At 46.9% G+C, this 24,416-nt stretch overlaps 3 protein-coding genes across 5 annotated transcripts; 1 reads left to right on the forward strand and 2 right to left on the reverse strand.

Moving 5' to 3' along the window:
* Positions 1–1,638: 1,638 nt before the first annotated feature.
* Positions 1,639–22,946, reverse strand: LOC122393678 (cuticle protein CP14.6-like). Of its 3 annotated transcripts, XM_043389915.1 has the most exons (4): positions 22,891–22,914; positions 22,515–22,532; positions 2,718–2,800; positions 1,639–2,083 (listed from the first exon to the last, which is right to left on the reverse strand). In XM_043389915.1, exons 1-4 carry the CDS (start codon positions 22,897–22,899, stop codon positions 1,852–1,854), a joined length of 342 nt encoding a protein of 113 aa, XP_043245850.1. In that variant the 5' UTR covers positions 22,900–22,914; the 3' UTR covers positions 1,639–1,851. The 3 variants fall into 3 exon arrangements, with proteins under 3 accessions (XP_043245850.1, XP_043245849.1, XP_043245851.1); XM_043389914.1 differs by lacking the exons at positions 22,515–22,532; positions 22,891–22,914 and adding an exon at positions 3,339–3,381 and having other exon boundaries at positions 2,718–2,818; XM_043389916.1 differs by lacking the exons at positions 1,639–2,083; positions 2,718–2,800 and adding an exon at positions 21,753–22,139 and having other exon boundaries at positions 22,432–22,532; positions 22,891–22,946.
* LOC122393677 (cuticle protein CP14.6-like) lies at positions 16,567–18,497 on the reverse strand. The gene is made up of 3 exons (XM_043389913.1): positions 18,449–18,497; positions 17,185–17,285; positions 16,567–17,005 (listed from the first exon to the last, which is right to left on the reverse strand). Exons 1-3 carry the CDS (start codon positions 18,455–18,457, stop codon positions 16,771–16,773), a joined length of 345 nt encoding a protein of 114 aa, XP_043245848.1. The 5' UTR covers positions 18,458–18,497; the 3' UTR covers positions 16,567–16,770.
* Positions 19,470–20,770, forward strand: LOC122393679 (cuticle protein CP14.6-like). The gene is made up of 3 exons (XM_043389917.1): positions 19,470–19,551; positions 19,868–19,968; positions 20,260–20,770. Exons 1-3 carry the CDS (start codon positions 19,543–19,545, stop codon positions 20,489–20,491), a joined length of 342 nt encoding a protein of 113 aa, XP_043245852.1. The 5' UTR covers positions 19,470–19,542; the 3' UTR covers positions 20,492–20,770.
* Positions 22,947–24,416: the final 1,470 nt, after the last annotated feature.

The following is a 24,416-nucleotide window of genomic DNA, read 5'->3' on the forward strand; positions in this document are numbered from 1 at the left end:
AGGGTTAAAACGGCGATGTCACGTGGGCGACCTGTTGCGAAAGTTGCGAGAGCTCGGGAGGTTACTAATTCTTGTAAGTTTTATCTCCCTGTAGAAATATGAGGGGGCAAAAATATGTGGAAACACTGAGGGTGCTGCAAATGTGCGACTTTTTAGGACCGTGCATAGGATCAATTGTGACGCTAAAGATCAGTGACCTGCCTTAACCCTCGCATGTGTGCGGCGTTAGCCAGCTTCTAATGTGTAGGGGGGGGGGGTCGGTTGGACCCCCCTTGCCGTCTGGCCCCTGATCGAGCTAGAACTTCGTGGGGAAAAAAACGAGCGTCTTGCCCGTGACGAGAGCAAGTCGATGATATCCGATTTTAAGATCCTAGGTCATTGGTTGACCTTCCAGGTCAGGTCAATGACCCAAAGTCGGGAAAATCGGGACCTGTTAGAAAGTCGTAAAGTGTGGCTGCTAAGGGGGTGTTCGGGGTGTTGATCACGAATATCGTGTTAGTTTTGATCACAGATGATGTCTTACAGCATTTAGACCAGGTCGGGTCAGGTCAGGTCAGGTCAACCAGTAGGCGTCGTGACGGGTATTCGTAGTACGTGTCAACCGCCTCTGACAGCCTCGTAACATGCTACGAAGGCACCAAAACTACTTCGTAAAGGTTCAAATGGCTGCTAAATTCGAATTCAGCTTCAAAAACTAGCCTAGAAACATGTACAGCTCGAAAAAGTGAACCGAGGTCACCAAAGGTCAATGACCTGACCTGACCTTCAGGTGACCTTGACATCCGCCCAAATGCATGGGAGCAACATCAAATCTCATGTTTAAGCCATATGCGGCGGAACGGGGAGGACACCAGGGCACCGTGCCCCCCTTTGATTTGGGAGTTTTAACATTAGCCCTATGGGCGTTGCATGGAAAGAATGGGACCAAAAGTCGGCAGTGTCCCCCTTAATTGAACGTGTTCCGCCACTACTGGTTTGAGCGTTTGAAACCACGAGAAGCTTGCAAACGCACGGCTAATGCGAGCCGACATACGCCGAATCGCGATTCCGGCCAAACATGGCCTCGAGAAGTAGGTCACAGGTGAAAGGTCACTTGGGTCAGGGTCATAAAATTTTCAGAGTAGGTGTAAAGTTGATCAACTTGAGGGTAATGAAAGTTTCGTCGCGATCGGCCGCTTTTTGCGCGAGTTATTCGCGAAAAAACCATGGGGGGTCCATCCGACCCCCCTACACATGCGAGGTTTAACATGAGAATGCGTGTTGTTTTACAAGATTCGGCTGGAATGAAAGGCCAGATACGAGTACATCATTTTCAGGTCTCTATCTCTCCGGCGAATTCCGAGCGCAATTGCGAAAAAATCGTCAGTGGGAGGCACCAACTTCTCATTCACCCGGGAGAGCTGATAAGTCACCTTATGCTTAGGTCCTGGACCTCAGTTAGGAATGTGATGTACGGAGAACAGCTGCTTTTCATTTAGGATAAACTGGGCTATTACAAATAGTTTCCACTTTCCACTTTCCAGTCGCATATACAACTAATGCATGTGCTTCAAATAAGCATTTCGGAATGGGAGACAAGGTAGACTGAATCCAACTCCCAAATTGTCAATCGCAATCGAAATTCGTCAAAAGCCCATACATTAAAAAATAATTGTATTCCTTTAGTGTTTCGGGACACAACAAGTGGACGAGTCACATGACACACATTGCACGGGACAAACACATATAGAGACATGGAGGAACACATATAGCAGGCTATGATGGCGTTTTAGTGTTCCACACAGTGGCCACAGCCACAGCGCCGGTCAAAATCTGATGAGAGACTACTGTACATGAATGATTTTCACAAATTTACTCATGATCGTCAACACCACCGATGTGCTCGCGAGTGTGGCTGAAGTCGGGGATGTGGTCACCCTCCGGGTGGAAGCCGTTCTCGTCGGCCGTCCAGTTCACAGTGTAGGTGACGCCCTCCCATTCGTACGAGTAGGTGCCGCTCCTGACGTAGTTACCCGACTCGGGAATGTTGCCGGGGTACGAGATGCCGTCTTCGTCAGACTTAATGCCGTTGGTAGTTTCGTACCTGTAGTGTTGAAAAGGGAGTTAGTCGCAATTGATTTCCGACGTGCCTTAAAACGTCTCGGAGAAGAATCGACATTTGCCGTTTTCACGACGGCCATCTGGTGCACATTTGGTGCACATTTGGTGCAGATTTGGTCAAATTAGGTTCAGTGTGTCTCTTAGTAGCTATCAGCTAGGGTTGCACTATTTGCTTATATGCCTGCTTTGTCATATTATCAGAGAGTATCATCGATTAAAATACTGAAATAAATTAATAAAATAAAGATATTGCTGTAAAAGAGATTAGGTGCATATTTGTTCAAATTAGATGCACTCGCCGGATAGCCCGTCGTGAAAACGGCTATTCTCTACCGAAATCACATTTCATGTTGAAAACACAGACTCATGATGCATGCATTCATCGCCGGAGAAAAACTACTAAAACGACAATGCATTGTTTTGTTGCCATGAAAACGTATTGCTTACGCAATTCGCATTTCACGTGTCTGTCAAGATGTTGGGAAACGAAAAAAAACTGTAACATTTGGAGTAGTAAACGAAAGACGCACCAGCATACCTAATGATAAATGAGATAAAACCGACACACTCGTTACAGGCTCACTCTCAAATCACAGCTCATCGGCCATTTCTCTTACTTGGCAGCATAGGATCCGTCCTCCTCGATGCCGTACTGGAAGTTGGCGATCCGTGCACTCTGGTCGGCCGCGGCCACAGCCACCAGGCAGAGGAGGACGAACTGGAAATGACAGCGAAATATTGTGCTTCAATATAAGTAGCAGCATGAGAGTTATTGCCAGCTTTTATGACTTAGGATAACATGTCAGTTAGCAAATTTAAGTAGTCCGTAAGCCGTATTATTGACGGTTAATGAAGGCTGAGAAATTTCATATTGCTTTTCTTAAATGAACTACGAAATTGCCTGTTTTGCAGCAATGTGATGGTCAAGAAAACCAGCTAGCTACAGTGGCCATATCCAGAGAAGAAACCATCAAAATTGAAAAGCCTGGCTACAAACTTTGCTGGCGGTTGCAACTATTGGCTTTGAGGCGAATTGCACAAGGTCCATAACTTGTGACCAACTCCAACTACCGATTCTCACTCAGCACTACACTGATAAGCACTGCTGAAGCTGCGCACATGAACACTGCGGTCCATGTGTTCCACACCACGACAATCTTCACTGGTGATATGAATATAGTCCCTCTGCCCGCCGCAGTTCACAAGGTGGTATGAGAGCTTCTTCCAGAGTAACTTACGGTCTTCATTGTTGAGCTTTTGGTGATCGACTGATGCCTATTGCTGCGATCATACCCCCTTATATACGTCACCAACTGACAGCTATTCAATCAGAAATTTAATCCTGCATTTTTTCGCGACTCCGGTGGGAAGCAGCCTTGCGATTTGTCACGCAGAGTGGCGCGCTTGACGCCAGTAAACGTCACTCTTCCATTGGCTTAGCCAGCAGCTCCCGGCTGCCTTGGGACCATTCACCGTCGGAAAATGAGATTTGCCGCTACATTTGGACAAAAATGTGATAAAGCTCTCAGTGATTGTATGTCGCTTTGCCGCTTACATCCATTTGACAAGCACGTTGTGGTTATTCAGATAGGATTTTCTGGGAAACATTAAAGCAGATCTTAAAACGTATCGAAGGTCATACTTTTTCACAACCGTCTGATGTGCCTAATTAGCCAGGCTGAATCGAGGATGCCACCAGCAACGTTTACCGTTAAAGTATTCTTAGGTTAGCAGTGGACTGAAAAACTATAATCTGTTTTTTTTTTACGCACGCGTATATGAAGCGAGCAGCCATATGAATCAGAATGCCTGGCTGAGCGCCTGACTATGGCTGCCGCCATTGTTAGCTCCGTAGCTTTTAGGGGCTTTTATCAGTGTTTTCGACAGTGTTTGAACCTGAAAACGTGCACATGTACGTTTTAACTTACCGTGAATTTGGTGGAGTGTCTCTGAAGGTGTTGAATCAGAGTATTCTTCGTACGGACTCTGTTTCTGATCGGTCGCTCCCGTCTAAAAGTGGCCTCGCGCACAAGCTTTTGAAAATCTACCGATTCCGGAAGAGGTAGACCGTTCCCAGATACAGCCTGCTGCAGAGAGACTCGGCCTACCGCGTTCTACCCTCTCCCATCTGACGGCAGTTGAGGTGGACCGGCGCCGCTCCACAGCTGACATCCAAGCTGGGGAGACACCGTCCACATCCGGGGGCGGCGCCAGGCACCGTAGAGGGAGGCGCGCCGGATGGCGGATCCAGCTGCGCCGGGCCGGCTCGACAGCTGCCAGAGATGCCGACAGCTCCGAGAACCACATTCGGACTCTCGTCCGGATATCGACCTCTACCGAGTCGGAGCCTGGAGACGCCCCTGCGCAGCGCCCAGACGGGTCAGCGGCAGCGCCCGGTCGTCCCCAGCCAATCCCCGTCCACAGCGGCTACCGGCCCGCAACGAGGGATCGACCCGCGGTGGCCGAAAGTGAAAGGACTGGGACGGAAAGGGAAAGTGACAGGAATGGAGATGCAAACCGACCTGCACGACGATGCCTGACTGAGCCCACCCGACTGAACATCCGACAGACAGTACAATCTGCACAGAGCAACAATGAGACACCAGCCAGACCACCGGTTGGAGGAACGGACATCCGACAGAATCGGAATATCAAAATCGAACTCCAAAACATCGGCTCTTTACTTCCAAAACTACCAGATGTAAGGGCGGACCTTCATCAAAATCAACCTGATATCATCTGTCTTTGAAGAAATCTATTTATCTATTATAATAAATCTATTTATCTTATCAAATACACAGTCTTCGACTGACCGCCGCCCGGTCAGGTCGCGCCCGCTCGTCTCGCCCCGCCCGCCGACCAGTGCGTGACCGGTCCGCCGGTACTGCTGTGAGTGACCCGCCGACGGGATACAGTGATCGCTTTCGGGTGCTGAGCGACCGGTGGCGGCGAGTGACACTGCAGTGATAGAGCAGACATGGAGGCGAAAGACATTAAAAAAGCAATGATGGACTGCTTGAAGGACGACGACGTGCAGTCTCTGCTACTAGGTAAGATGGAGGCGATCGTGGCCAAGGCCGTGGCAGTCAAGGACCAAGAGATAGCCGAGCTCAAGGACCAGCTGCGCCGCACCAACGACCAGCTCAACGAGCTCGAGCAGTATTCGCGCCGTCTCTGCGTCAACATCGCCGGCGTTCCAGAGACGGCCAACGAGTCGACTGATCAGCTCGTCACCGACCTGGCGAAGATGGCTGGGGTCGCCATTGCGCCCGCAGACATCGACCGCACGCACCGGATCGGCAAGCCCGGCACCGGCAAGGCCAGACCCATCATCGTGAGGTTTGCCAACTTCACGAAACGCCAGGAGCTGTACAACGCCCGTCGAGAGCTCCGGAAGCCCCGGCCGGTCCGGGGTTCAACTGTGTCGCCGGAGGTGGCGGGCAAAACCTTCCTGTCCGACAATTTGACTCGCCAAAACCAGCACACGATGTACGTGGCCCGCAACCTGAAAAAGGAAGGAAAGATCCATTCTGCCTGGACGGACGTCGGCAAAATGAAGATAAGGATTCGGGAAGGAGCCCAGACGACAGTGATTAGGTCCCTGGAGGACCTACACGCGGCTGTCGACCCCGACCGCCGACCTGGAGACACCGCTGCGGCGCCGAGTGATGACGAGGGATTCCGTCCCGCGCCGGGCCGCGGCAGGAGCGGACGCAGGGACAGAGCGGTGCGCTAGCTGTAACCAGCACATACCGGTTTACCCCAACGTGACGACCGCATTCGTCCGCCCAGCGTTCCAGCTGCTCTGCCCTGTGTGTTGTGTGAGTCGAGCCGGTTCGTTTGTCCGGCGCCCGTCGCGGCCTGGGACCGCCTCTGCGGGATAGCTTGGTGGCGCCCCCCCCCCGCACCCCGGTGAGTCTGGTTGACCTGCGCTGACCCTGGCCGACCCGGTACGGCGACCTAACGTTCATCCCGTCCCGTCTGCCGGCCCCGGTCTCCCGACAGCCCCGGTGCGGCCGCGCGGTGGGCGCCGTCTTGACAGTTGGCGACTCGGCTGTCGCCCCTGGCAGTCCTCGCGCTGTTATCTCCCAAAGCCGGTCTGCCCAATGGGTTCGACTTTGGACTTTAGCCTGGGCTTTGGGATACCCATTGACCCTGTGACCCTTATGAGTCGAGCTCGCAGTGACGGCCGTGTGGCAGCTGTGCCGGGGTACCTGGCCGCGAGCAGCGGCAGACCGAGACACTGCCTGGCTGCCGGGTAGTGCGGCCCTACACGGCTGTCACAGCTTTCCGTCACGTGTTTCGCGGAGCGAGCACGCCTGGTGGCCTCCGTAGCTTTGCCGGGCGCTGGTTGGGCCGTTAAGGGTAACCGATTGTTGGAGGCGTAACATGGATGGGTTCAAGTGTCTCAAGTCGGGGTTGGGTGTGTGAACAACGGGTGTGAACTACGGGTGGGTGGCTGGGGGAGGGAGGGGAGTCTTGATTTGGACTAGGAAATGAGTGGACACTAACCAGTAAACTGATCGTATCGTACACCTTGTATGATCTCACAATTTGTTGAGGCTTAAGTTTTTGTATTCTCTTGTATTTGTTCTAGTGTGTTTTGCATTAATAATGTGATCTCGTATACAATTCGAGTTTTTGCTTTAATTGCTATCGTATGCCATATTGTGTTCCGTATAGTTTCGTTACCACTTGCAAACGTCAAATTAATGCACCGATAATTTCAAGAGGGTCCAGTCTTGTTTTTATTGTATCATTTATCTTGTTTTTTCGTTTTCGTCTGTTTGCTTAGTTTACGTTTTACTTACCCGTGTTGCTCGCCGCCGCCACCTTCAATTCACCGACTTTGCCATATGTTGCAGTTGCCCTCGCCCCGCCGGTGACGCTCGCCCACCCTGCCTTCGGCGTTCCGGTGATGTCGAAATTGTGGACCACCAACCGACTGCCCTCGCCGCCTCAGACAACTGCCTCAGGACTTCTTTGCGGACGGTGGCACCGGGCTCCCCCAGTCGCTGGTAATCACTCTGATGTCTCTCTCCTATCCCTCCCATGCCAGTACATCACAAGCACACACACGCCTACAGACACCACAGCACACATCACATACAGTATCAGGTACTCAAGACAACGACTAACTGTTATCCACCCCACTGACAACGTTGGAAACATTTCAAACTTTCAATGGTACCTCTTAAGTATATATCATGACATTAATCTTTTGCTAACTATGAGCGGCATTGAGCCAAATCCTGGCCCGCCATTAACACAAAATTTGAATGTGGCTCATGTAAATATCAATAGCGTGACGGCAGAAAACAGAATTGACGAACTTTTTCAATTTGTCGAAATTAATGATGTAAAAGTTTGTGCGCTTACAGAAACTAAATTAGATGACAGAGTTTCTCCCACATTATATAAATTAGGCGGTTTTCACGATCCTTTCACTAGACATAGAGACAGAAACGGAGGCGGAGTGGCCCTGTATGCCCACGCCTCACTGCCTATAAAAAGACTGACTGAGCTTGAATTGGAGGAAGAGGAATGGATATGGGCGAAAATTAAAACGCAAAATCAAACTATTCTTATTTGTTGTACATATCTGCCGCCAAATTCAAACGCTAATAGACAACAAAGTTTCATTGAACGTTTTTCGGAAAGCGTAAGCCTCGCTCAAAAACACTCACCAACTGTAACCATCATTTTAGGAGACTTTAACGCCGGGAACGTGTATCTCAACAACATGACTAATCACAGTGGTATCACGACCTTCGACCTAAGACTCCAAGACACTGCTAGCATGCTAGGACTCAGCCAACTTATCACACAACCCACCCGAATGACAAACGACAAAAGCAACTTACGCGACTTAATATTTACAGACAATACTGACATTATTATCGATAGTGGGATATTACCTTCGTTTTCACGTTTAGACCATTTCCCAATATTTGCGACTGTATGTACTGCTTTTCCACGACACACGACAGACCTCACTCATAAAACGATATGGGATTATGCAAACCTTAACTCACAACTTCTTACCAGACTTTTACAAGACACTGACTGGGAACAAATTCTGGACAACGACATAGACACAGCAACCGAACTGTTTATAGAGGCTTTATCAAGTGCTGCCGACGCATCGATTCCAAAAAAGATAGTTAGAGACAAATTTCAAAAGCCATGGACGACAAACGACCTAAAAACACAAATAAGGAAACGCGACAGACTGTTCAGACGAGCCAAACGAACTCAGACTGCCTACGACTGGGACCGATGGAAATATCAACGAAACAAAGTGACATCGATGAACAAAAGGCTGAAGCGACAACACATCCAACACCAAGTGGAGAAACTTTTGACACTTAAGCACGACCCACGCAAGTACCACCAAACACTACGCACAATGACAGGACGAACACGCGACTACACTATTCCACCGCTAGAGGGACATAACGGAGACATATTAACTGACGACTTCGAAAAAGCGACGCTATTAAACAATCATTTCGCCAGTCAAGCGACGGTCGACTTAACCGGCACACACAGACATCCACTAAATCATGACTCAGACAGAACGCCGGTGCCCACTCTGGGTGAACTGATGACATCCGAGAGAGAGGTTCTCCAAATACTAAATTCACTCGATCCTAACAAATCAACGGGCCCCGATGAAATTCCAGTAAAACTTATCAAGTTAACCGCTCTCATCATCGCAGAACCATTGTCCAAACTTTTTAACATGTCACTAAGTCAGGGAATTTATCCATCGAAATTTAAAGAAGCAAACATAAAACCAATTTTCAAAAACAAGGGATCACCTTCTGACTACACTTGTTACCGTCCCATCAGTATACTTTCATCGTTATCTAAAGTCTTCGAAAAAATTGTCTTCAAGGGTATATATTCCCATTTACTGAATCATTCTCTTTTGACCGACAAGCAGAGTGGGTACCGGCGTAGCCACAGTACAGAACAACAGCTTTTATACCTGACTCACAACTTGTACAAATCACTGGACATGGGACGAGACTTTACTGCTATCTACCTCGACATTTCTAAATACTTTGACAAGATCTGGCATGACGGACTATTGTACAAGAGTAAGCACGACTTCGGAATTACTGACTCACTTTTCGACTGGTTAAAATCATATCTTTGTGACAGGACACACCGAGTACGGATCAACAGCACATTCTCGGCCACTAAAACAATAAATGCGGGCTGCCCGCAGGGATCCGTACTCGGGCCTTTGCTGGCACTTATGTATCTCGACGGACTTTCAAGACGAATAAAGAATGACATTCTCTTTTTCGCTGACGACACATCTATCTACGCCTCGCACACGACAGCAGACATTGACGCCGTACAGCTATCACTACAACAAGACCTCGACGAAATCCACAAATATGGTCGAGAATGGGCAATTACATTCAACGCTACGAAGACCATCCAACAAACATTTTCACACAGACATCAGTACACACCACCAAAGCTCACTTTCGAGGGCGCAAACGTACCCATTCATGAAACTCATACTCACCTTGGCTTGACACTTTCTAAGGACCTACGCTTCCACCAACACGTCAATGCAATATGCAACAAGGTACACAAATCACTCAGTCCACTCTACTCCATTGCACGTTACATACCAAGGCCCATTCTCGACCAAATTTACAAGATGTATATAAGACCTTACTTTGACTACTGTGACACAATATATGACGGACACATAACAATACAAGACGCTGCCCGACTTGACACGCTACAAAACAGAGCAGGGAGACTTGTGACGGGGGCTATGTTCAGGACGTCAACCGAAAAACTTCTACAAGACTTGGGCTGGGACAAACTGACTGTAAGACGACAAATACACAAACTCACTTTATATCATACATTCACTAATCCAAGACACCAAACGCCAAACTATATCACGATGATCATGCCAGAAACACGTGCAGAAAACACCGGCAGAACACTACGCAACTCCAACACACACACCATGCCTCCCAACCGAACCACATCCTTCCAGAAGTCCTTTTTCCCCTCAACAGGCAAATCCTGGAACCAGCTTCCCGAATCCATCCGATCCCTTCCTCCTCGTTCCTTTCAAAGAGAGATCTCGAAGCGACTGGGGGTGCCTGGGCCTTCTCCCTTTTACAAAATTGGCACTAAAATGGGCAATATTTTCCATTCTAGGCTACGAATGCAAATGTCACAACTAAATTCACATTTATTTCAAATACAAAGGCACGATACACCTGAATGTGCTTGTGGCTTTGAAACAGAAAATATTCATCATTTCATTCTCGCGTGTCCCAACTATAATTTGCAGAGAGAGGAACTTTACCGGGACATGTTGCAAATTTTTGGCGAAAATTTTGGTCAAATGTCAACTACACGGTTATTACGTGTTCTTTTGCATGGCGACGATCTTGGCGGCGGGGACTGTCGTGCGGTGGCTCAGCATTTCCAAAATTTCTTGCTTCGTTCGCACAGATTTACCTATTAATTTACCTACCTCATTCAGTTTTGTGGGCGGCGTCCCCGGTGGGCTGAGTGACGTCAGCGCGGGTTGGGTCGGTGGCCTGTCGTGGCGGCGGCAGTGGTAGTTTTGTTTCATTACGCTACGTTACCTTCATTACGATGTATGTTTATGTTATAATCGACGTTGATCTGAAGGCTATGTTCATGTTGTTTTATGTTTTATGATGTCTATCTGATTATGTTACAAGAGGTGGTGCCTAGAGTCAAGCACAATGTGCTTTTGCACCACTCTTATATTATTTTGCTTTATCTCTGTTATTCACGTTCATTTTCCGATCGTTTTACTTATAGGTTGTCGATGCGCAATAAACATTTTGGAATGGAAAAAAAAAATCTGCTTCGTCGAGACAAATTTGAAGAAATCTATTCCTGATAACATGCTCCAAGTCCCCGGGTATAGACTATTCCGGAGAGATCGTATCATCGGCAGGAAGAAGTCGGGAGGAGGAGTTGCAATGTACGTCAGAGAAGAGATGCAAGCGGAGACGGTGAACCCGAAACAATCGCCCGGAGAATCTCATCTGGAGTCACTGTGGCTAAAAGTCAAGCTGGACAAGAGGAGGGTCACCATTCTGGGCGGTCTATATCGCCCGCCGTCTACAAATCCCCGACAAGTCCACGCTGACTATAACCATCTTGAAGAAGAGCTCCAGGCGATCATCACTGCGCACCCATCTAACCGCATCATCCTGGCTGGTGATATGAACTCAGACTCCAAAACCAGTCCAGTAGCACACTCTCGATTGCAAGAACTAGGCAAATATGGCTTGCATTGCCAGGTTAACGAGCCTACCTTTGTTCGAGGCGACACAAAATCAATTCTAGACGTGTTCATGCTTTCTGACGCATTGTTTAGTACAAACTGTCCACCAAGTGTCTCTGTCGATGTATGTGATTATGCCGCGCACCACAAACGCGTATCGTTGTTAACCATCATCCCACGGGCCAAATCAGCGTCACAGTATCGCACGGGTCGTAACTGGCGTGCTTTTGATGCACAGGCATTCATTGCGGACTTACAGTCCACTGATTGGAATTGTGTCGTAAAAAGCAATGACTCATGCGACCAGCAATGGAGTTCTTTCTCTTCTGAAATGACGCGTATTTTGAATGTGCATGCCCCACTGCGTAGGTTTAAAGTAAATAACCCATCACCTCCCCCAGTATCTGATGAAACTCTGGATCTGATGAATCAAAGACGATTAGCAAAATCAACTGGTGACAATCTGACCTATAGGACTCTCAACGCTCAGGTTAAAAGGGCCATCAGAAGAGATGTAAGGGAAAGTATCAAACAAAAGGTTGACGAATCGTCACCTGCGGCACTGTTTCATCACCTGAAACCAGTCATAGCGCCAAAACGTGGTCGCCGTGTTGAACCAGCCAATATCTCTTCAGACGAACTTAACAGTTATTTTACGTCGATCGGCACGCAAACCAGAGAGAAGGTGATGAGAGACTTTCGGAGTTCCGGAATGGAAAAACTCAACGTTCGCTTGCCTCGTGTTAACGCCGGTGCCCTCACGCTGACGCCTGTGACTTTAGATCATCTTAAAGCTGTTATATTCAGTATGCCAAACAAAAATTCCAGCATTGAAGGAGATGTGCCACTCAAAATTTTGAAGTTAAGTTTTGGAGTAGTAGGCAGATATTTGTTGCGCATAGTGAATACAAGCATAGTGACGGAAACTGTACCAGATGGATGGAAGAAGGCAGAGGTGCTACCCTTGCACAAAAGAAATGACCCCTCGGAAGCGGCGAATTTTAGACCCATAACCATTGTGAGTGTCATTTGTAAGATCATTGAAAAAATAGTTCACACCCAGGTGACTAGTTATCTGACTCAGCAACATTTATTCACCATCGATCAGCATGGCTTTATGCCAAATCATTCCACGGCAACGGCACTCGTATCAATGACTGACGAAATTTTGAAAGGTATGGACAATTCGGAAATTTCATTGCTAGCTCTTTTAGATTTAAGTCGGTGTTTTGATGTGGTCGATCATAGTACTATTCTTGAAAAATTGAGTCTCTTACAGATTAGGACAGGGTGGTTCAAGAGCTACCTCGAGGGACATACTCAGAGGGTAAGGATCGGCGACGAATTATCAGAACCCTTACCGATATCGGTGGGATGCTTCCAGGGCTCAACGTTAGGAAGTTTATTGTTTAATATTCTAAGCAATGACATCGCATGTCACATTCCGTCCTCTGTGAACGGTTTCCGAGTAACTTTAATCAGGTATGCGGATGATACTCAGCTAGCACTAACCGGGTCGAGACACAAAATTCGGGATATGCAGTGTGCTATGGAAGACGTTTTAGGTATCTTGAGTAACTGGTTTATGCAAAACGGTATGATGGTTAATCCTAGTAAAACGGAACTGATGGTTTTCGGTGACAGACGGCAATTAGTCCAGTTAGATGAAGTTCCAAAAGTGTCATTCATGGGTGAAGTGGTGATGTCTACCGAGAGCGTGAGGAACTTAGGTGTGATAATGGACCCAAACCTGTCATGGGAGCGCCACGTGCAACATGTTGTTAACAAATGTTTTGGCATTCTCATTGGAATCTCGCACGTTAAGCATACTCTACCGGCTTCTGTTCTACCTCGTATCGTCGATTCTCTTGTACTTTCTCACATTCGATACTGTGCGCAGGTGTATGGTAGCTGTGGCAAAAATGTACTGACCGAACTACAAAAAATAGTCAACTTCGCAGCACGAGTTATTTCCGGTCGACGGAAATACGACCATGTTTCGGATGTCATTTCAGACTTAGGTTGGCTCACTATTCCAAAGCTAGTTGACTATTTTGACATGTGCATGATTCATAAAATTTTATCGCTGGACGTACCAATAGGATTGCGTGAAGCACTGTTGTTTAATCATGAATCAAGCTCTCGAAGAACACGGCAGTCGGATCACATTTCAACCACTCGCCCCCGCAACAACCATGGAAAACGTACATTCATCTATCGTGCATCCAAATTGTATAACACATTCGCCATAGATCAACATGTGAACCACCTTAGCATGACTTCTTTTAAGCGCCACATTCGTAAAATGTTGGCTGATGCATCGTGATTTTTTTTTTTCGTGACTAGTTAGTTTATTTTAAGTGTCCGCGATTTTGTTCTCATGAAGATGTGTGTGTGTGTGTTTTTATAACTTGTTTTTTTTTTTATACCGTGCGGTGTTACATTGTATGACGAGGGTATTGGAATAGCCCATTTTGTGTGGAAATACCTGATGATGTGAAATAAATAAATAAATAAAATAAAAAATCAGCTCATCCTCCCTAAAACAATGCAAGCTGACGGGACAAAAAGCTCATTGTCGTTCCAGAGTCTGAAGCCCTACTGTTTTTCTGAGCGTCATACAATGTCGTTTTGTGCTCCACTCAACATGTTTGCTCACGGCCATGTGACGATTTCGATTTTCCGTCCATGAGTCCCCAGTGTCTCCGATGGAGTCTTCCACGGAAGACATCGTAATCAAGCTTGTTATGTGCGTTTCAAAATCAAATGTGTAAGGCCTTTAGCAAATGTGTCAGCATACATTGCTGCTGAATGCTGACCAGACTATGTCACCTTTTAATTTCGTCGTACATTTGACTCGTTTTTAATAGAATATCAACTCCCTACTGGGGCACATTGACTTCCAAAGGCATAGTTCCTTTCAATGTTTACTGATATGATACTGGAAGCTATGACAGATGGTATATCTCGTATATCTGAAAGTCAGTTGACAATTTCTGGTTTGGGTTTGGCGAAATCCAACAAATGAATGAACATATTTGCCTTGGAGTTTTATACAAATCCATGTAGGTACTCTTGGAGATAGATGATACGAGTATTTTGAATGGAGCACCGTCCGTTATCACAGCTCTGGCACGGCACTGTGACCTGACCGGTTTCGACCCGACCATTACAGTCGTATTTGACGGTATTCGCAAGATGTTTTAAGTTTTATGTCAAGTATATCGTTATCGTTTATCGACATGCAGATTGGATCACAAAAAGTATTCCACGCAAGCTCTTCATTTACTTTTGCTGTTATTTGTGTTAACTGTATAGGATATGTGATGTGATATTTATTTGAGATATGATAATCCCCCTGTCGGAGGTGGCGCTGTTAATTGTTAAGCCCCTCATTAGCGCCCAACGGTGTCGCTGCCTTCCATCCCACCCAGCTGTGCTGAGCTGTGGTTTGGCTGACTGGGGCCACCTGCCACCGCCTGAGTCGTAAGCCGCTGATGACCTCAGATTGTGTCACCGTGGTCCGGTAGCTCAACAGCTTGTTAATTATTACCCATTTGTCGGAAACGAAGGCCGTACTGACCCTTTGTACGAGTAACGAATAAATGTCGGTTTTTTAACCCTCGCCCTGGCAGGGGGGGGGGTCGATGTGACCCCCCCTAAGGTTTTTCGAAGATAACGTAAAAACGGCGGCGCGCAGCGCCGCCAAATTTGACACAGCCTATGGGGCAACCTTTTTACATATGACCTGAAAATTTCAGGTCCGGGTGACCTTGGGTCAGGTCACCAGGTCAGAAAAACCGGTACAAGGTCATGGTCAAATTTCAATTTTCTTTTTGCACCTGTCCAACTCACAGTTTTGCACTGATTTCCTTCAAACTTTCAGGATGTGCTAAGTTCACCGAGTTGTATAACATATAGTTCGGGTTTTTTGAGGTCACTGACCTGAGGTCAGTTAGAGGTCATGACGTCGTAATGTTAAGCCTATGGGAAAATACTAAATTCGGAAAATATTGGAGATATCCGCTTCGTTTTATCACTTTTGTGCTTTGAAACCACAGTACTTAACAGCAGGTCACTTGGTGCTTCTTTGTTTGGTGTACTTATCCATGGGTCAGGTCAAATGAGGTCAACTGAGGTCAAATGACGTTTTTGCCAATAACTTGGCATATAATGACGCTAGAGCTTCAAAAATGGTATCATTGTGTTCCTGGTGATCTGCCGAATCGAATGATATGCGATATGATGCAATTTGGTCAACTTTAACTTAATTTATTAATTTAAGTTTACTTAAAATTTAAGAAAAACTTTAAGTACACTTAAGCAAGCTAAAAAGTATATCATTCGACGCGCCTTGACGTGCTGAGTTCACTGGTGCTTTTCTTTTTGTTCTATCTTAATTAGATCAAAAGTTATAGGCGAAAAACTTTTGACCTGTTTTTAGCGAAATTTTTACATTTATACCCCCCAAAACCCCCCTAAATATTGACCTAGAGCAACCAAATTTGCACAGGGGCGAGAACTCCAGGGGGCCCACCTACCTACCAAATTTGGTGTTTCTAGGTGCCATAGGAGCCAATCGCGAGGGGGGGTCGCATCGACCCCCCCCCCCTGCCAGGCCGTGTTATGAAAAATGCCCTGCCAGGGCGAGGGTTAAAGCTTTAGGTATTCACTTGTCTGGAGACTGGATATTTTGCTATGAATGGGTTAAATTGTAGCAGTTTTAATCCCGTTGAACGCAAGTACTTAACGGAGAAATTAACCTTTTTTCCTTTTCTCTCTCTGATTAACCACTGATATTGTACGAAACCGATAGACACAGTGAACACTTGCCATTTACTTCATAGTGGTAGGATCAAGGATGCATGATATTGATATTCTACTCGTTAGCCGGCTGAAACAGACTCTTCCCGCTGTCATGAAATCGCATGCGAGAGCCTATTCAAATACATTAAATCACGCTCGCATCATTCGTACGCAACTCCGGCATACGATTGATGCGGGCGGGATTCTAATGTATTTGAATAGGCTCTTGCATGCGATTTCCTGACTGCGGAAAGAATCTGTTTCAGCCTTTAGTGTTTCTGATCTCGATGCTTTTCAACCGGTCATCATTAATGTGCTTTCAATCATTCCCAATTAAAACACGGACACTGTTTGGTGATCATATATGTAACTTGGCATCGAAACAGCATTTGAACATAGGACAAACATATAAATATCACAATCAGGACAACACATAATTCCCCCGTTGGCATCGGTAAATATTGACTGGACCGTTCCGGTACACTTAATATCGTATGCCACATATTTGCGTGGCCCAAAGAACAGCGGTGGGCATGCACTATTCCACATATTCACTTTTCTACATCTTGAACCTCTCCAATGTGCTCCCGGGTGTGACTGAAGTCGGGGAGATGATCTCCGACAGGATGGAAGCCGTTCTCGTCGGCCGTCCAGGTGACCGTGTAGGTGACACCCTCCCATTCGTACGAATACGAGCCGCTCCTCACGTAGTTGCCGGACTCGGGGACATTGCCAGGGTAGGAGGTTCCCTCTTCTGATGACTTAATGCCATTGGTTGTCTCAAACCTGAAAATCAAGGAAAGCAACTAAACTAATAGAATAACACTTAAATTCATTTTTTGACTATACCACACAAGTTAGGGAAAATCACATCACTGGGAAAGTCACCTATGCTCGTTCAATATCACTGTGCAGTGGCGCATTTTACGTAAGATGTGGCACTGAGGAGTTGATCGATGTCTTACGTTGATGCGTAGGCGCCGTCCTCCTCGATGCCGTACTGATAGTTGGCGATCCGAGCCAGCCTGTCGGCCGCGGCCGCAGCCACCAGGCAGAGGAGTACAAACTGTGGGATAAACACACTAATTCAGTCACAGAAAGGACACAGGAGCACAGACTGAGTGGGAGCAGACACACTAACTCAGCCACAGAAAGGACACAGGAGCACAGACTGAGTGGGAGCAGACACACTAACTCAGCCACAGAAAGGACACAGGAGCACAGACTGAGTGGGAGCAGACACACTAACTCAGCCACAGAAAGGACACGGGAACTCAAACTGTGGGGTTAGACACACTAACTCAGCCACAGACACCATAAAGGAGCACAAAATTTCGGAGTAGACACACTAACTCAGCCACCAGAGGAACATAAACTGTGGGAGATGACGCACTAACTCAGCCACCAGAGGAACACAAACTGTGGGAGAAGACGCACAAACTCAGCCGTGGAGACAGTGAAACACAAACTGTGGGAATAGGTACACTAACTCAGCCACAGCCACCAGATAGAGGAGCTTAACACTAACTCAGCCACAGAGACATGCAGGAGCACAAACTGTGTGAGAATAGAGTTAGAAACTCAGTTACAGCCACGAGACGCAGAAATACTAGTTGTGGGAGGAAGTATGTCGTTTTTCTTCTTCAAACACTAGATACGTCTGATACGCTTCAGTCACTAGATACGCTCGTATGGGAGCGTATTTTGACACAGAACGCGGACCGGGTGATCTGACCGGGTCAAATCCGGTAGGTCACAGTGACGTGATCGAGTTGTGGTTGTAGACGCGGACTTTTCTTTTGGAGCGATTAAGTGAAGCGTGCTCGCATTTTCCATGTCAGTGATGTAAGTGAAAAATCAGTTTCATATAACTACAGTCAGGTTAACACCAATCTCAGAAATCTGAGGATTTGAGCAGGCGCACTACTAGACCAATGGATGCTGAGTAGCACTGTCAGAAGTACCCCCTAAGCTCCTAAAAACTTCCATCGCAACTTTTCTCGCTTTATCGAACCTTACTATCGCTAAAGCAAACATGGCCTATTGAGCGGCCGCGCCTCCCAGCACGGAGTATCCGCTCTATAACACGAGCGCCGGCTGCGGTATCTGCACCCGGCCGGCCGCGCGCTGCCCGCGCTGTTTGTGCCGGCCTGTCACCCGCGCCACGGCTGCCGGCGGCTCCCGCTCCGCCGTTTTTGCGCCGCCGCCGGCCCGCAGTCGCACACTCACAGTCTTCATTGTTGGCCGGTGGTGGATTCACTGATGCATCTGGCCCCGTACACACACGCTTAAATACCCCTCACGCACTGTTGCCCGCGGGCTAGAGGCGCGCTGCGCTGTCACCCACAGTTCAGCAGGGCGGGCACCTGCACGACAGGTCAGCATGTCGAGCCGGTGTACCGACATGCCGGACGCGCCTGGAGGGCCGCATGCTCGGCCGGAGTTTACGGCGATGAATGAGCGGTATTTCGGCGCGGCCGTAATGAGACGTAATCTCTGTTTGTTGTTCGATGCGCCGGAGCGACCACTGCGTGAAGCGATTGGTGAGTCAGAGGCACCTCAGTGGAGATGAATTGGTGACGAAGGAGACGTCAGATGGCAATCTGTCAATGCGAGGCGTGGGGTGGGCTGTCTGTACGATGCGGTAGGCTGGTTACGGAGGACATGGTCATGGTCTGGTTACGGAGGACATGGCGGTCTGGTACGGAGGACATGGCGGTCTGGTACGGAGGACATGGCGGTCTGGTACGGAGGACATGGCGGTCTGGTACGGAGGATATGGTGGTCTGGTACGGAGGATATGGTGGTCTGGTACGGAGGATATGGTGGTCTGGTTACGGAGGACATGGTGGTCTGGTTACGGAGGTCATGCTGGCCTGGTTACGGAGGACATGGTGGTCTGGCTACGGAGGACGTGTTCACATAGTGGGCTGGTTATACGGAGAACAACTTTGCCTCATTGTGTTTGAACATTATGTATGCCTCAAAGAAGAGTGCTGCGTTATTCTTTGTACCTATAGCATATCACTGAAATTATTTCTTAACGCGAACTACTATTTCCACTCTCCTTACCGTTCATTCTCGGTCACCCTGTGTCTGACCAAATAACCGATATCTAACATGTAAAAATGCCATGTTTGCTGATAAAACGTGTTTGTTCAAAGCTGCCGGGATCTCCTCCTTCTTAGTTTCTTTGAACATGTCCGTTTGACCATATCGCGGTGTGGTTTAGTCCGTTCGCGATATCATGTAGCCCGGTATATAAACCAGATATTTTGGAGAAACGGTATCAGTTGAGAAACGGATCCACCCCCGGCCTCGCCATGAAGACAGTAAGTTCCACGACGCGATGGGGCAGAACGAGTGACAATTCTGGTAGCGATAGACGCGAATTTTTGTGTGACTGTGTACATCTCTAGTGTTTTAAGGACATACCAGCCGAGGAATTAGGCTATAATGATTTCAAAATTCTTGATTAAAACACTGAAGCATTGAACTGGAAAACCGTAGACATGGTAACATTATGCCCATATTCACGGCCATTCCCATGTTGTACAGCAAGTTCCGCTAAAAACATAATAATATATAATAAGGGAAGTTTGAATATTGTTGTTTGGCGTTTAAGTATTGAGAATCTGTGTCGTGCAGGTCATCCTCCTGTGCCTTGTTGCTATGGCCGTGGCCGACAAAGGAGCTAAAATCGCTAACTACCAGTACAACATTGAAGAAGATGGATCGTATGATGCCAGGTACGTTGGCCAAGATAACTGGAATTTCCGTAACATTTCATGTAGTAATATTATAGAAAATAATGAGTTATGTCGTATTAATGTCATAGCGAAATGCCATTTAGCTTATTAACATTTACCTTTTTAACATTTACCGGGTAAATGTTAAATAGGTAAACCTTTCAATATTTTGGGAAAGTAGAATTTTTTCAGTCTTTTTTCCCACGACACTCTTCGCGTAAACAACATTATGCCGTGTTCTGGTTGTCAAATAATCGACATAAGTATTATATCGTCTGTTAAAATCCACAGGTACAGAACCACCAATGGTATCCGAGCTCAGGAGGACGGCATCTCCTACCCAGGCAGTCTGCCCGACACTGGCAACTACGCGAGGAGCGGCTCCTACTCGTACGATTGGGAGGGCGTCACCTACACGGTCACCTGGACGGCCGACGAGAACGGCTACCACCCCGAGGGAGCTCATCTGCCCGACTTCAGTTTCACAAGGGAGCACATCGGCGAAATAGCTGAGCTCCTGTAAATATCGCATCTTCGCGCCGTTCCAACGAATGTCTTCAAATGATGCCGTGCCAACGGGAGAACGCTACTGAACCGGCTGTGGCCGGATCACCGTGGTCCGTGATCCTCTAACTGTGACGCTCAGCTGATAAACGTTTGTCATGTGGTGCGTTTCCCGGTTTCTTCGTTGATTTGTCCTTCGATTTGTCCGTGGTCTGAGAGTTTCTTCGTGCAATGTTTTGTCCTGTCCTACGTCTAATGTTGTGTGGTCTGTTTGTCTGTAATAATATTCGTACACGAAGTATGCATTTTTAAAGGATTTTTTTTTCGAATAGAGATGAAAACTCGCAAAGCCGTTAGCTTATTTTCTTTTTAACTACTGAGTTACTAATGACACATCTCAAATCAACATAGCAAATCAAATTCACAACGAAGAATTTATTTGGAACCTATAGAAGTTAAACTCATTGGCATTAGCCGGTCCCGTAGCTCAGTTGGTAGAGCGTTGGACTCCGCGTGGTGAGAGCACGCGTTCCCGGTAACAAACAGTCCGGGTTCGAAGCGCGACGGGCGCTTGACATTTATGGGCCTCCTGACAGGTATGGTTGCGGTTGGTGGCAGGCCGTAGCCAGGCGAAGTCAGTGAGGGGACCGGCCGTGCGCGGCTATGTGCGCACGTTAAACTTTGGACTCTAAATTCTGCCATAGAACTGGAATTGCGCGATCGGAGGGTAGAGGGCAGGGTCACCGCAACAAGCTTCGCTTAGCGGTGGCCCTGTCCTTGTGAATCCTTCCCATAAAAAAATCGGACTAAATTTATAAAAAAAATTAAGGTAAACTCGTCACCTCAAGCTCAACTTTCCGCGAAGATCAACACTCATTAAAAAAAAAAACAAGCCCGAACTTACAATATCAATGTGAGCAATAACCTAATCTTTAAAGAACAATTTATCGCAACTATTCTTTTGGAAACGAAATCCTGTATAAGATTAACTACATGGCGCCAATGAAGTACCGAAGAAGTAGCTGGTTACCGAAGACGCAGCCGTTAGACGTTGTTTGTACAGAATTCCCAATTTATCTACATATATTTTGAGATTTGTTTAGTGGCTTGTTTTGTAAGAAATCCAGGGCAGTTGTTGGCGCCAGAGAGTATGTGTGGTTATCTACCATCAAATCATCAAGTTGCAAACTTGAGACCCTAAATTCGAACAAATGTTTTCCTCCCCGTCTTTGAAGGGTGTGAAAAAACACAAACTCCAGATTATAACCTAAACATTCCAGTTGGAAACACATGGAAAGTGTATTTTTGTAAAACAATGATATGAAGACGTGGGACAAGTATGACACTGATAACGATGGATACTCATTCAGCACAGGGACAACATTGACCGGACAACGGACATGAGCACACAGTGATGGCAGAGAAGAGACAGGCCTTACAAGTGGTCCTGGATTTCACCAATATGCTCCCGGGTGTGGCTGAAGTCGGGCAGATGATCGCCAACAGGGTGATAACCGTTCTCGTCGGCCGTCCAGGTGACCGTGTAGGTGACGCCCTCCCATTCGTACGAGTACGAGCCGCTCCTCACGTAGTTGCCAGACTCGGGGACGTTGCCTGGGTACGAGATGCCGTCCTCCTGAGCTTCGATGCCATTCGTAGTCCTATACCTGTGTGCAGAGAAGACGTTTATTGTATAAAAATGACTTGCCACTTGCGATTTAATGTAGTCATTATAACCTTCTTTTTTGTAGATGAAGGTTATAATAACTACATGACTGGACTACCATAACAATAAAAACAGCAACAGAGGGACACAAAAGCCATCGAGAACTGCCATTTCGTCGTCTTAAGTAAGCAGATTCATGAAGCAGAATTAACCTCAAAACATGCCAAACAGTTCACCGAGAGAGGACCGATTCCGGCCCGGTAAATGAAAAAGTGATCTTTGCGTGTTTTTACCTGGCGTCGTAGGATCCATCCTCTGCGATGGCGTACTGGTAGTTGGCAATTCTGGCCGATTGGTCCGCCACCGTCACACCCACCAGGCAGAGGAGCAGAATCTGTCACAGGAAGATTGTTAAAAATAACTCAATGTGGTTAGGCTAGAGAATAGCAATTCATATCAAACTGAATGACTTCAAATTAAAAGCCTCAGTACCTAATTAGTTAATAGAAGAGGATTGTGCGTTTACTTTGAGATAATATAACGAAGAATCGTTGTCAGGAACCAGCATGTGAACAATACGTTGACTTGAATCGACAAACGAGCTATTTTCTTCAAAAAAGTTGAAGAAGAAAGGTCTTCTCAGGAGGGAGACATTTTTCTATATCTCGCTTTACACTTTACTATATGGTGAAGCTGGGTCAGAAACTTATAAACACTATCCACAGACAACCGATGTCTCGGCGGCGACTCACGGTCTTCATGGCGGCTTGGAGCGGGTGTGGGATCCGCGACACTGGCTTCTGTGTGCACTGGTACGGATTTAACACCTCGTTGGGCCTTATATACCCCCAAAACGCACGCGCTGACCACACTGGATTACAGGCCCGAGAATCACATGAGACCGTTTAGCGATCGCTTCAGATTCGCACAGCAGCACATGTCGAACATGAGTTTTGTGTCCTTTTTGCGGTCGCGCAGGAATCGGCCTTGCACTCTCCGACGTGCTAGCAGCTGGACCGATTGGAGTCACAGTCAGCATTATTACGGTCAATGGTATAATATTTACGCGTTTCGCCTTATGTTTTGTTCTGTCAGTCACAAACATTTCTTTTCGATGAATGCCATCAGCTTGCTTTCCCTGATATATAAGTACCCATCTTGTCGGGGCTAAGTAATTTATCTAACACCAGAAAGCTCTGAGTCTATAATTTTCTATCTGCTCTGTATCAGTTATTGTTTATCTACATAGAGTTGTGCATATGACAGTAACTTGTGCTTCTGATCGCTCATAGTATGTCATATCATATTCTCAACTAAAAAATGATGCATGGATGGATAAATAAACATCAATATTCAATGTACAACTCTTCTAAACGTTGTTTCTGATATAGGTATATTCAGATAACTGTAGTCGACGTCGCATAGTGTATTCCTTACTGACAGATCAAGCACATAAACATTGAGCTAACTTCACATTAACGGTATTATAGGATTAAATTGGACTTACTCCACAAGAGAATCGTTTTCGGTCGGAGCTTTCGACATGTATTACATGTCCTCTTCAGCGAAGGTCGGTAATCGGGGCGAAAATAAAACGTTCGGGTCGAATCGATTCGACCCGAACGTTTTATTTTCGCCCCGATTACCGACCTTCGCTGAAGAGGACATGTAATACATGTCGAAAGCTCCGACCGAAAACGATTCTCTTGTGGAGTAAGTCCAATTTAATCCTATAATATCTATTTGCTCTCCACACTAACATGTCTCTAACCCGCGCACCGACGGGGGGGGGCGGATATCCGCCCCCCCCTGAGGTTTTTCGCGGATAGCGGGAAAACCGCGGCGCGTAGCGCCGCGAAATTTGGTATGACTATTCTCTCATCAATTTTACACATGGTGTGCAAGTTTGAACCTCCTAACTTTTAAGGTCAGGTCACCAGGTCACTTTGAATGACCCAACCTCAAGTCACTTTTTTGCAACTTTGTCACCGTGCCAGAGCTACAGTAGATGTCGGAGGCCTTTGAAAGTCGCAGGATGTTATTAGGTCATTAGTAGCTACAATTTGTATATCTCGGAATTTTGATGTCGGTGACCTAAGGTCAGGTCAATTTCGCGACCTCCCCATTATAAGTCAATGGGGGAAAAATCAACTCCCTGTTTTTACCACTAAAACGGGTCGGAATGGCCCCATATACCATACATGACTTCACATACGATCAACCTTCACTACCTTGAGGTCTGTTTTGCTGTTGGGCAGCTGTAAGGTCATGTGACGTC

Source organism: Amphibalanus amphitrite, unplaced genomic scaffold, assembly GCF_019059575.1.
Source record: "Amphibalanus amphitrite isolate SeventyFive unplaced genomic scaffold, NRLGWU_Aamphi_draft 000547F_arrow, whole genome shotgun sequence".
In the NCBI taxonomy this organism is placed as follows: domain Eukaryota; kingdom Metazoa; phylum Arthropoda; class Thecostraca; order Balanomorpha; family Balanidae; genus Amphibalanus; species Amphibalanus amphitrite.

What these genes read in the sequence shown, in the direction of transcription:
- LOC122393677 (XM_043389913.1), bottom strand. An exon ending in GACGGCGCCTACGCATCAAC is followed by an intron (nt 17,006 to 17,184) that starts GTAAGACATCGA and finishes CTTGATTTTCAG; the next exon opens with GTTTGAGACAACCAATGGCA.
- LOC122393679 (XM_043389917.1), top strand. An exon ending in GATGGATCGTATGATGCCAG is followed by an intron (nt 19,969 to 20,259) that starts GTACGTTGGCCA and finishes TAAAATCCACAG; the next exon opens with GTACAGAACCACCAATGGTA.
- LOC122393678 (XM_043389915.1), bottom strand. An exon ending in GACGGATCCTATGCTGCCAA is followed by an intron (nt 2,084 to 2,717) that starts GTAAGAGAAATG and finishes TCAACACTACAG; the next exon opens with GTACGAAACTACCAACGGCA.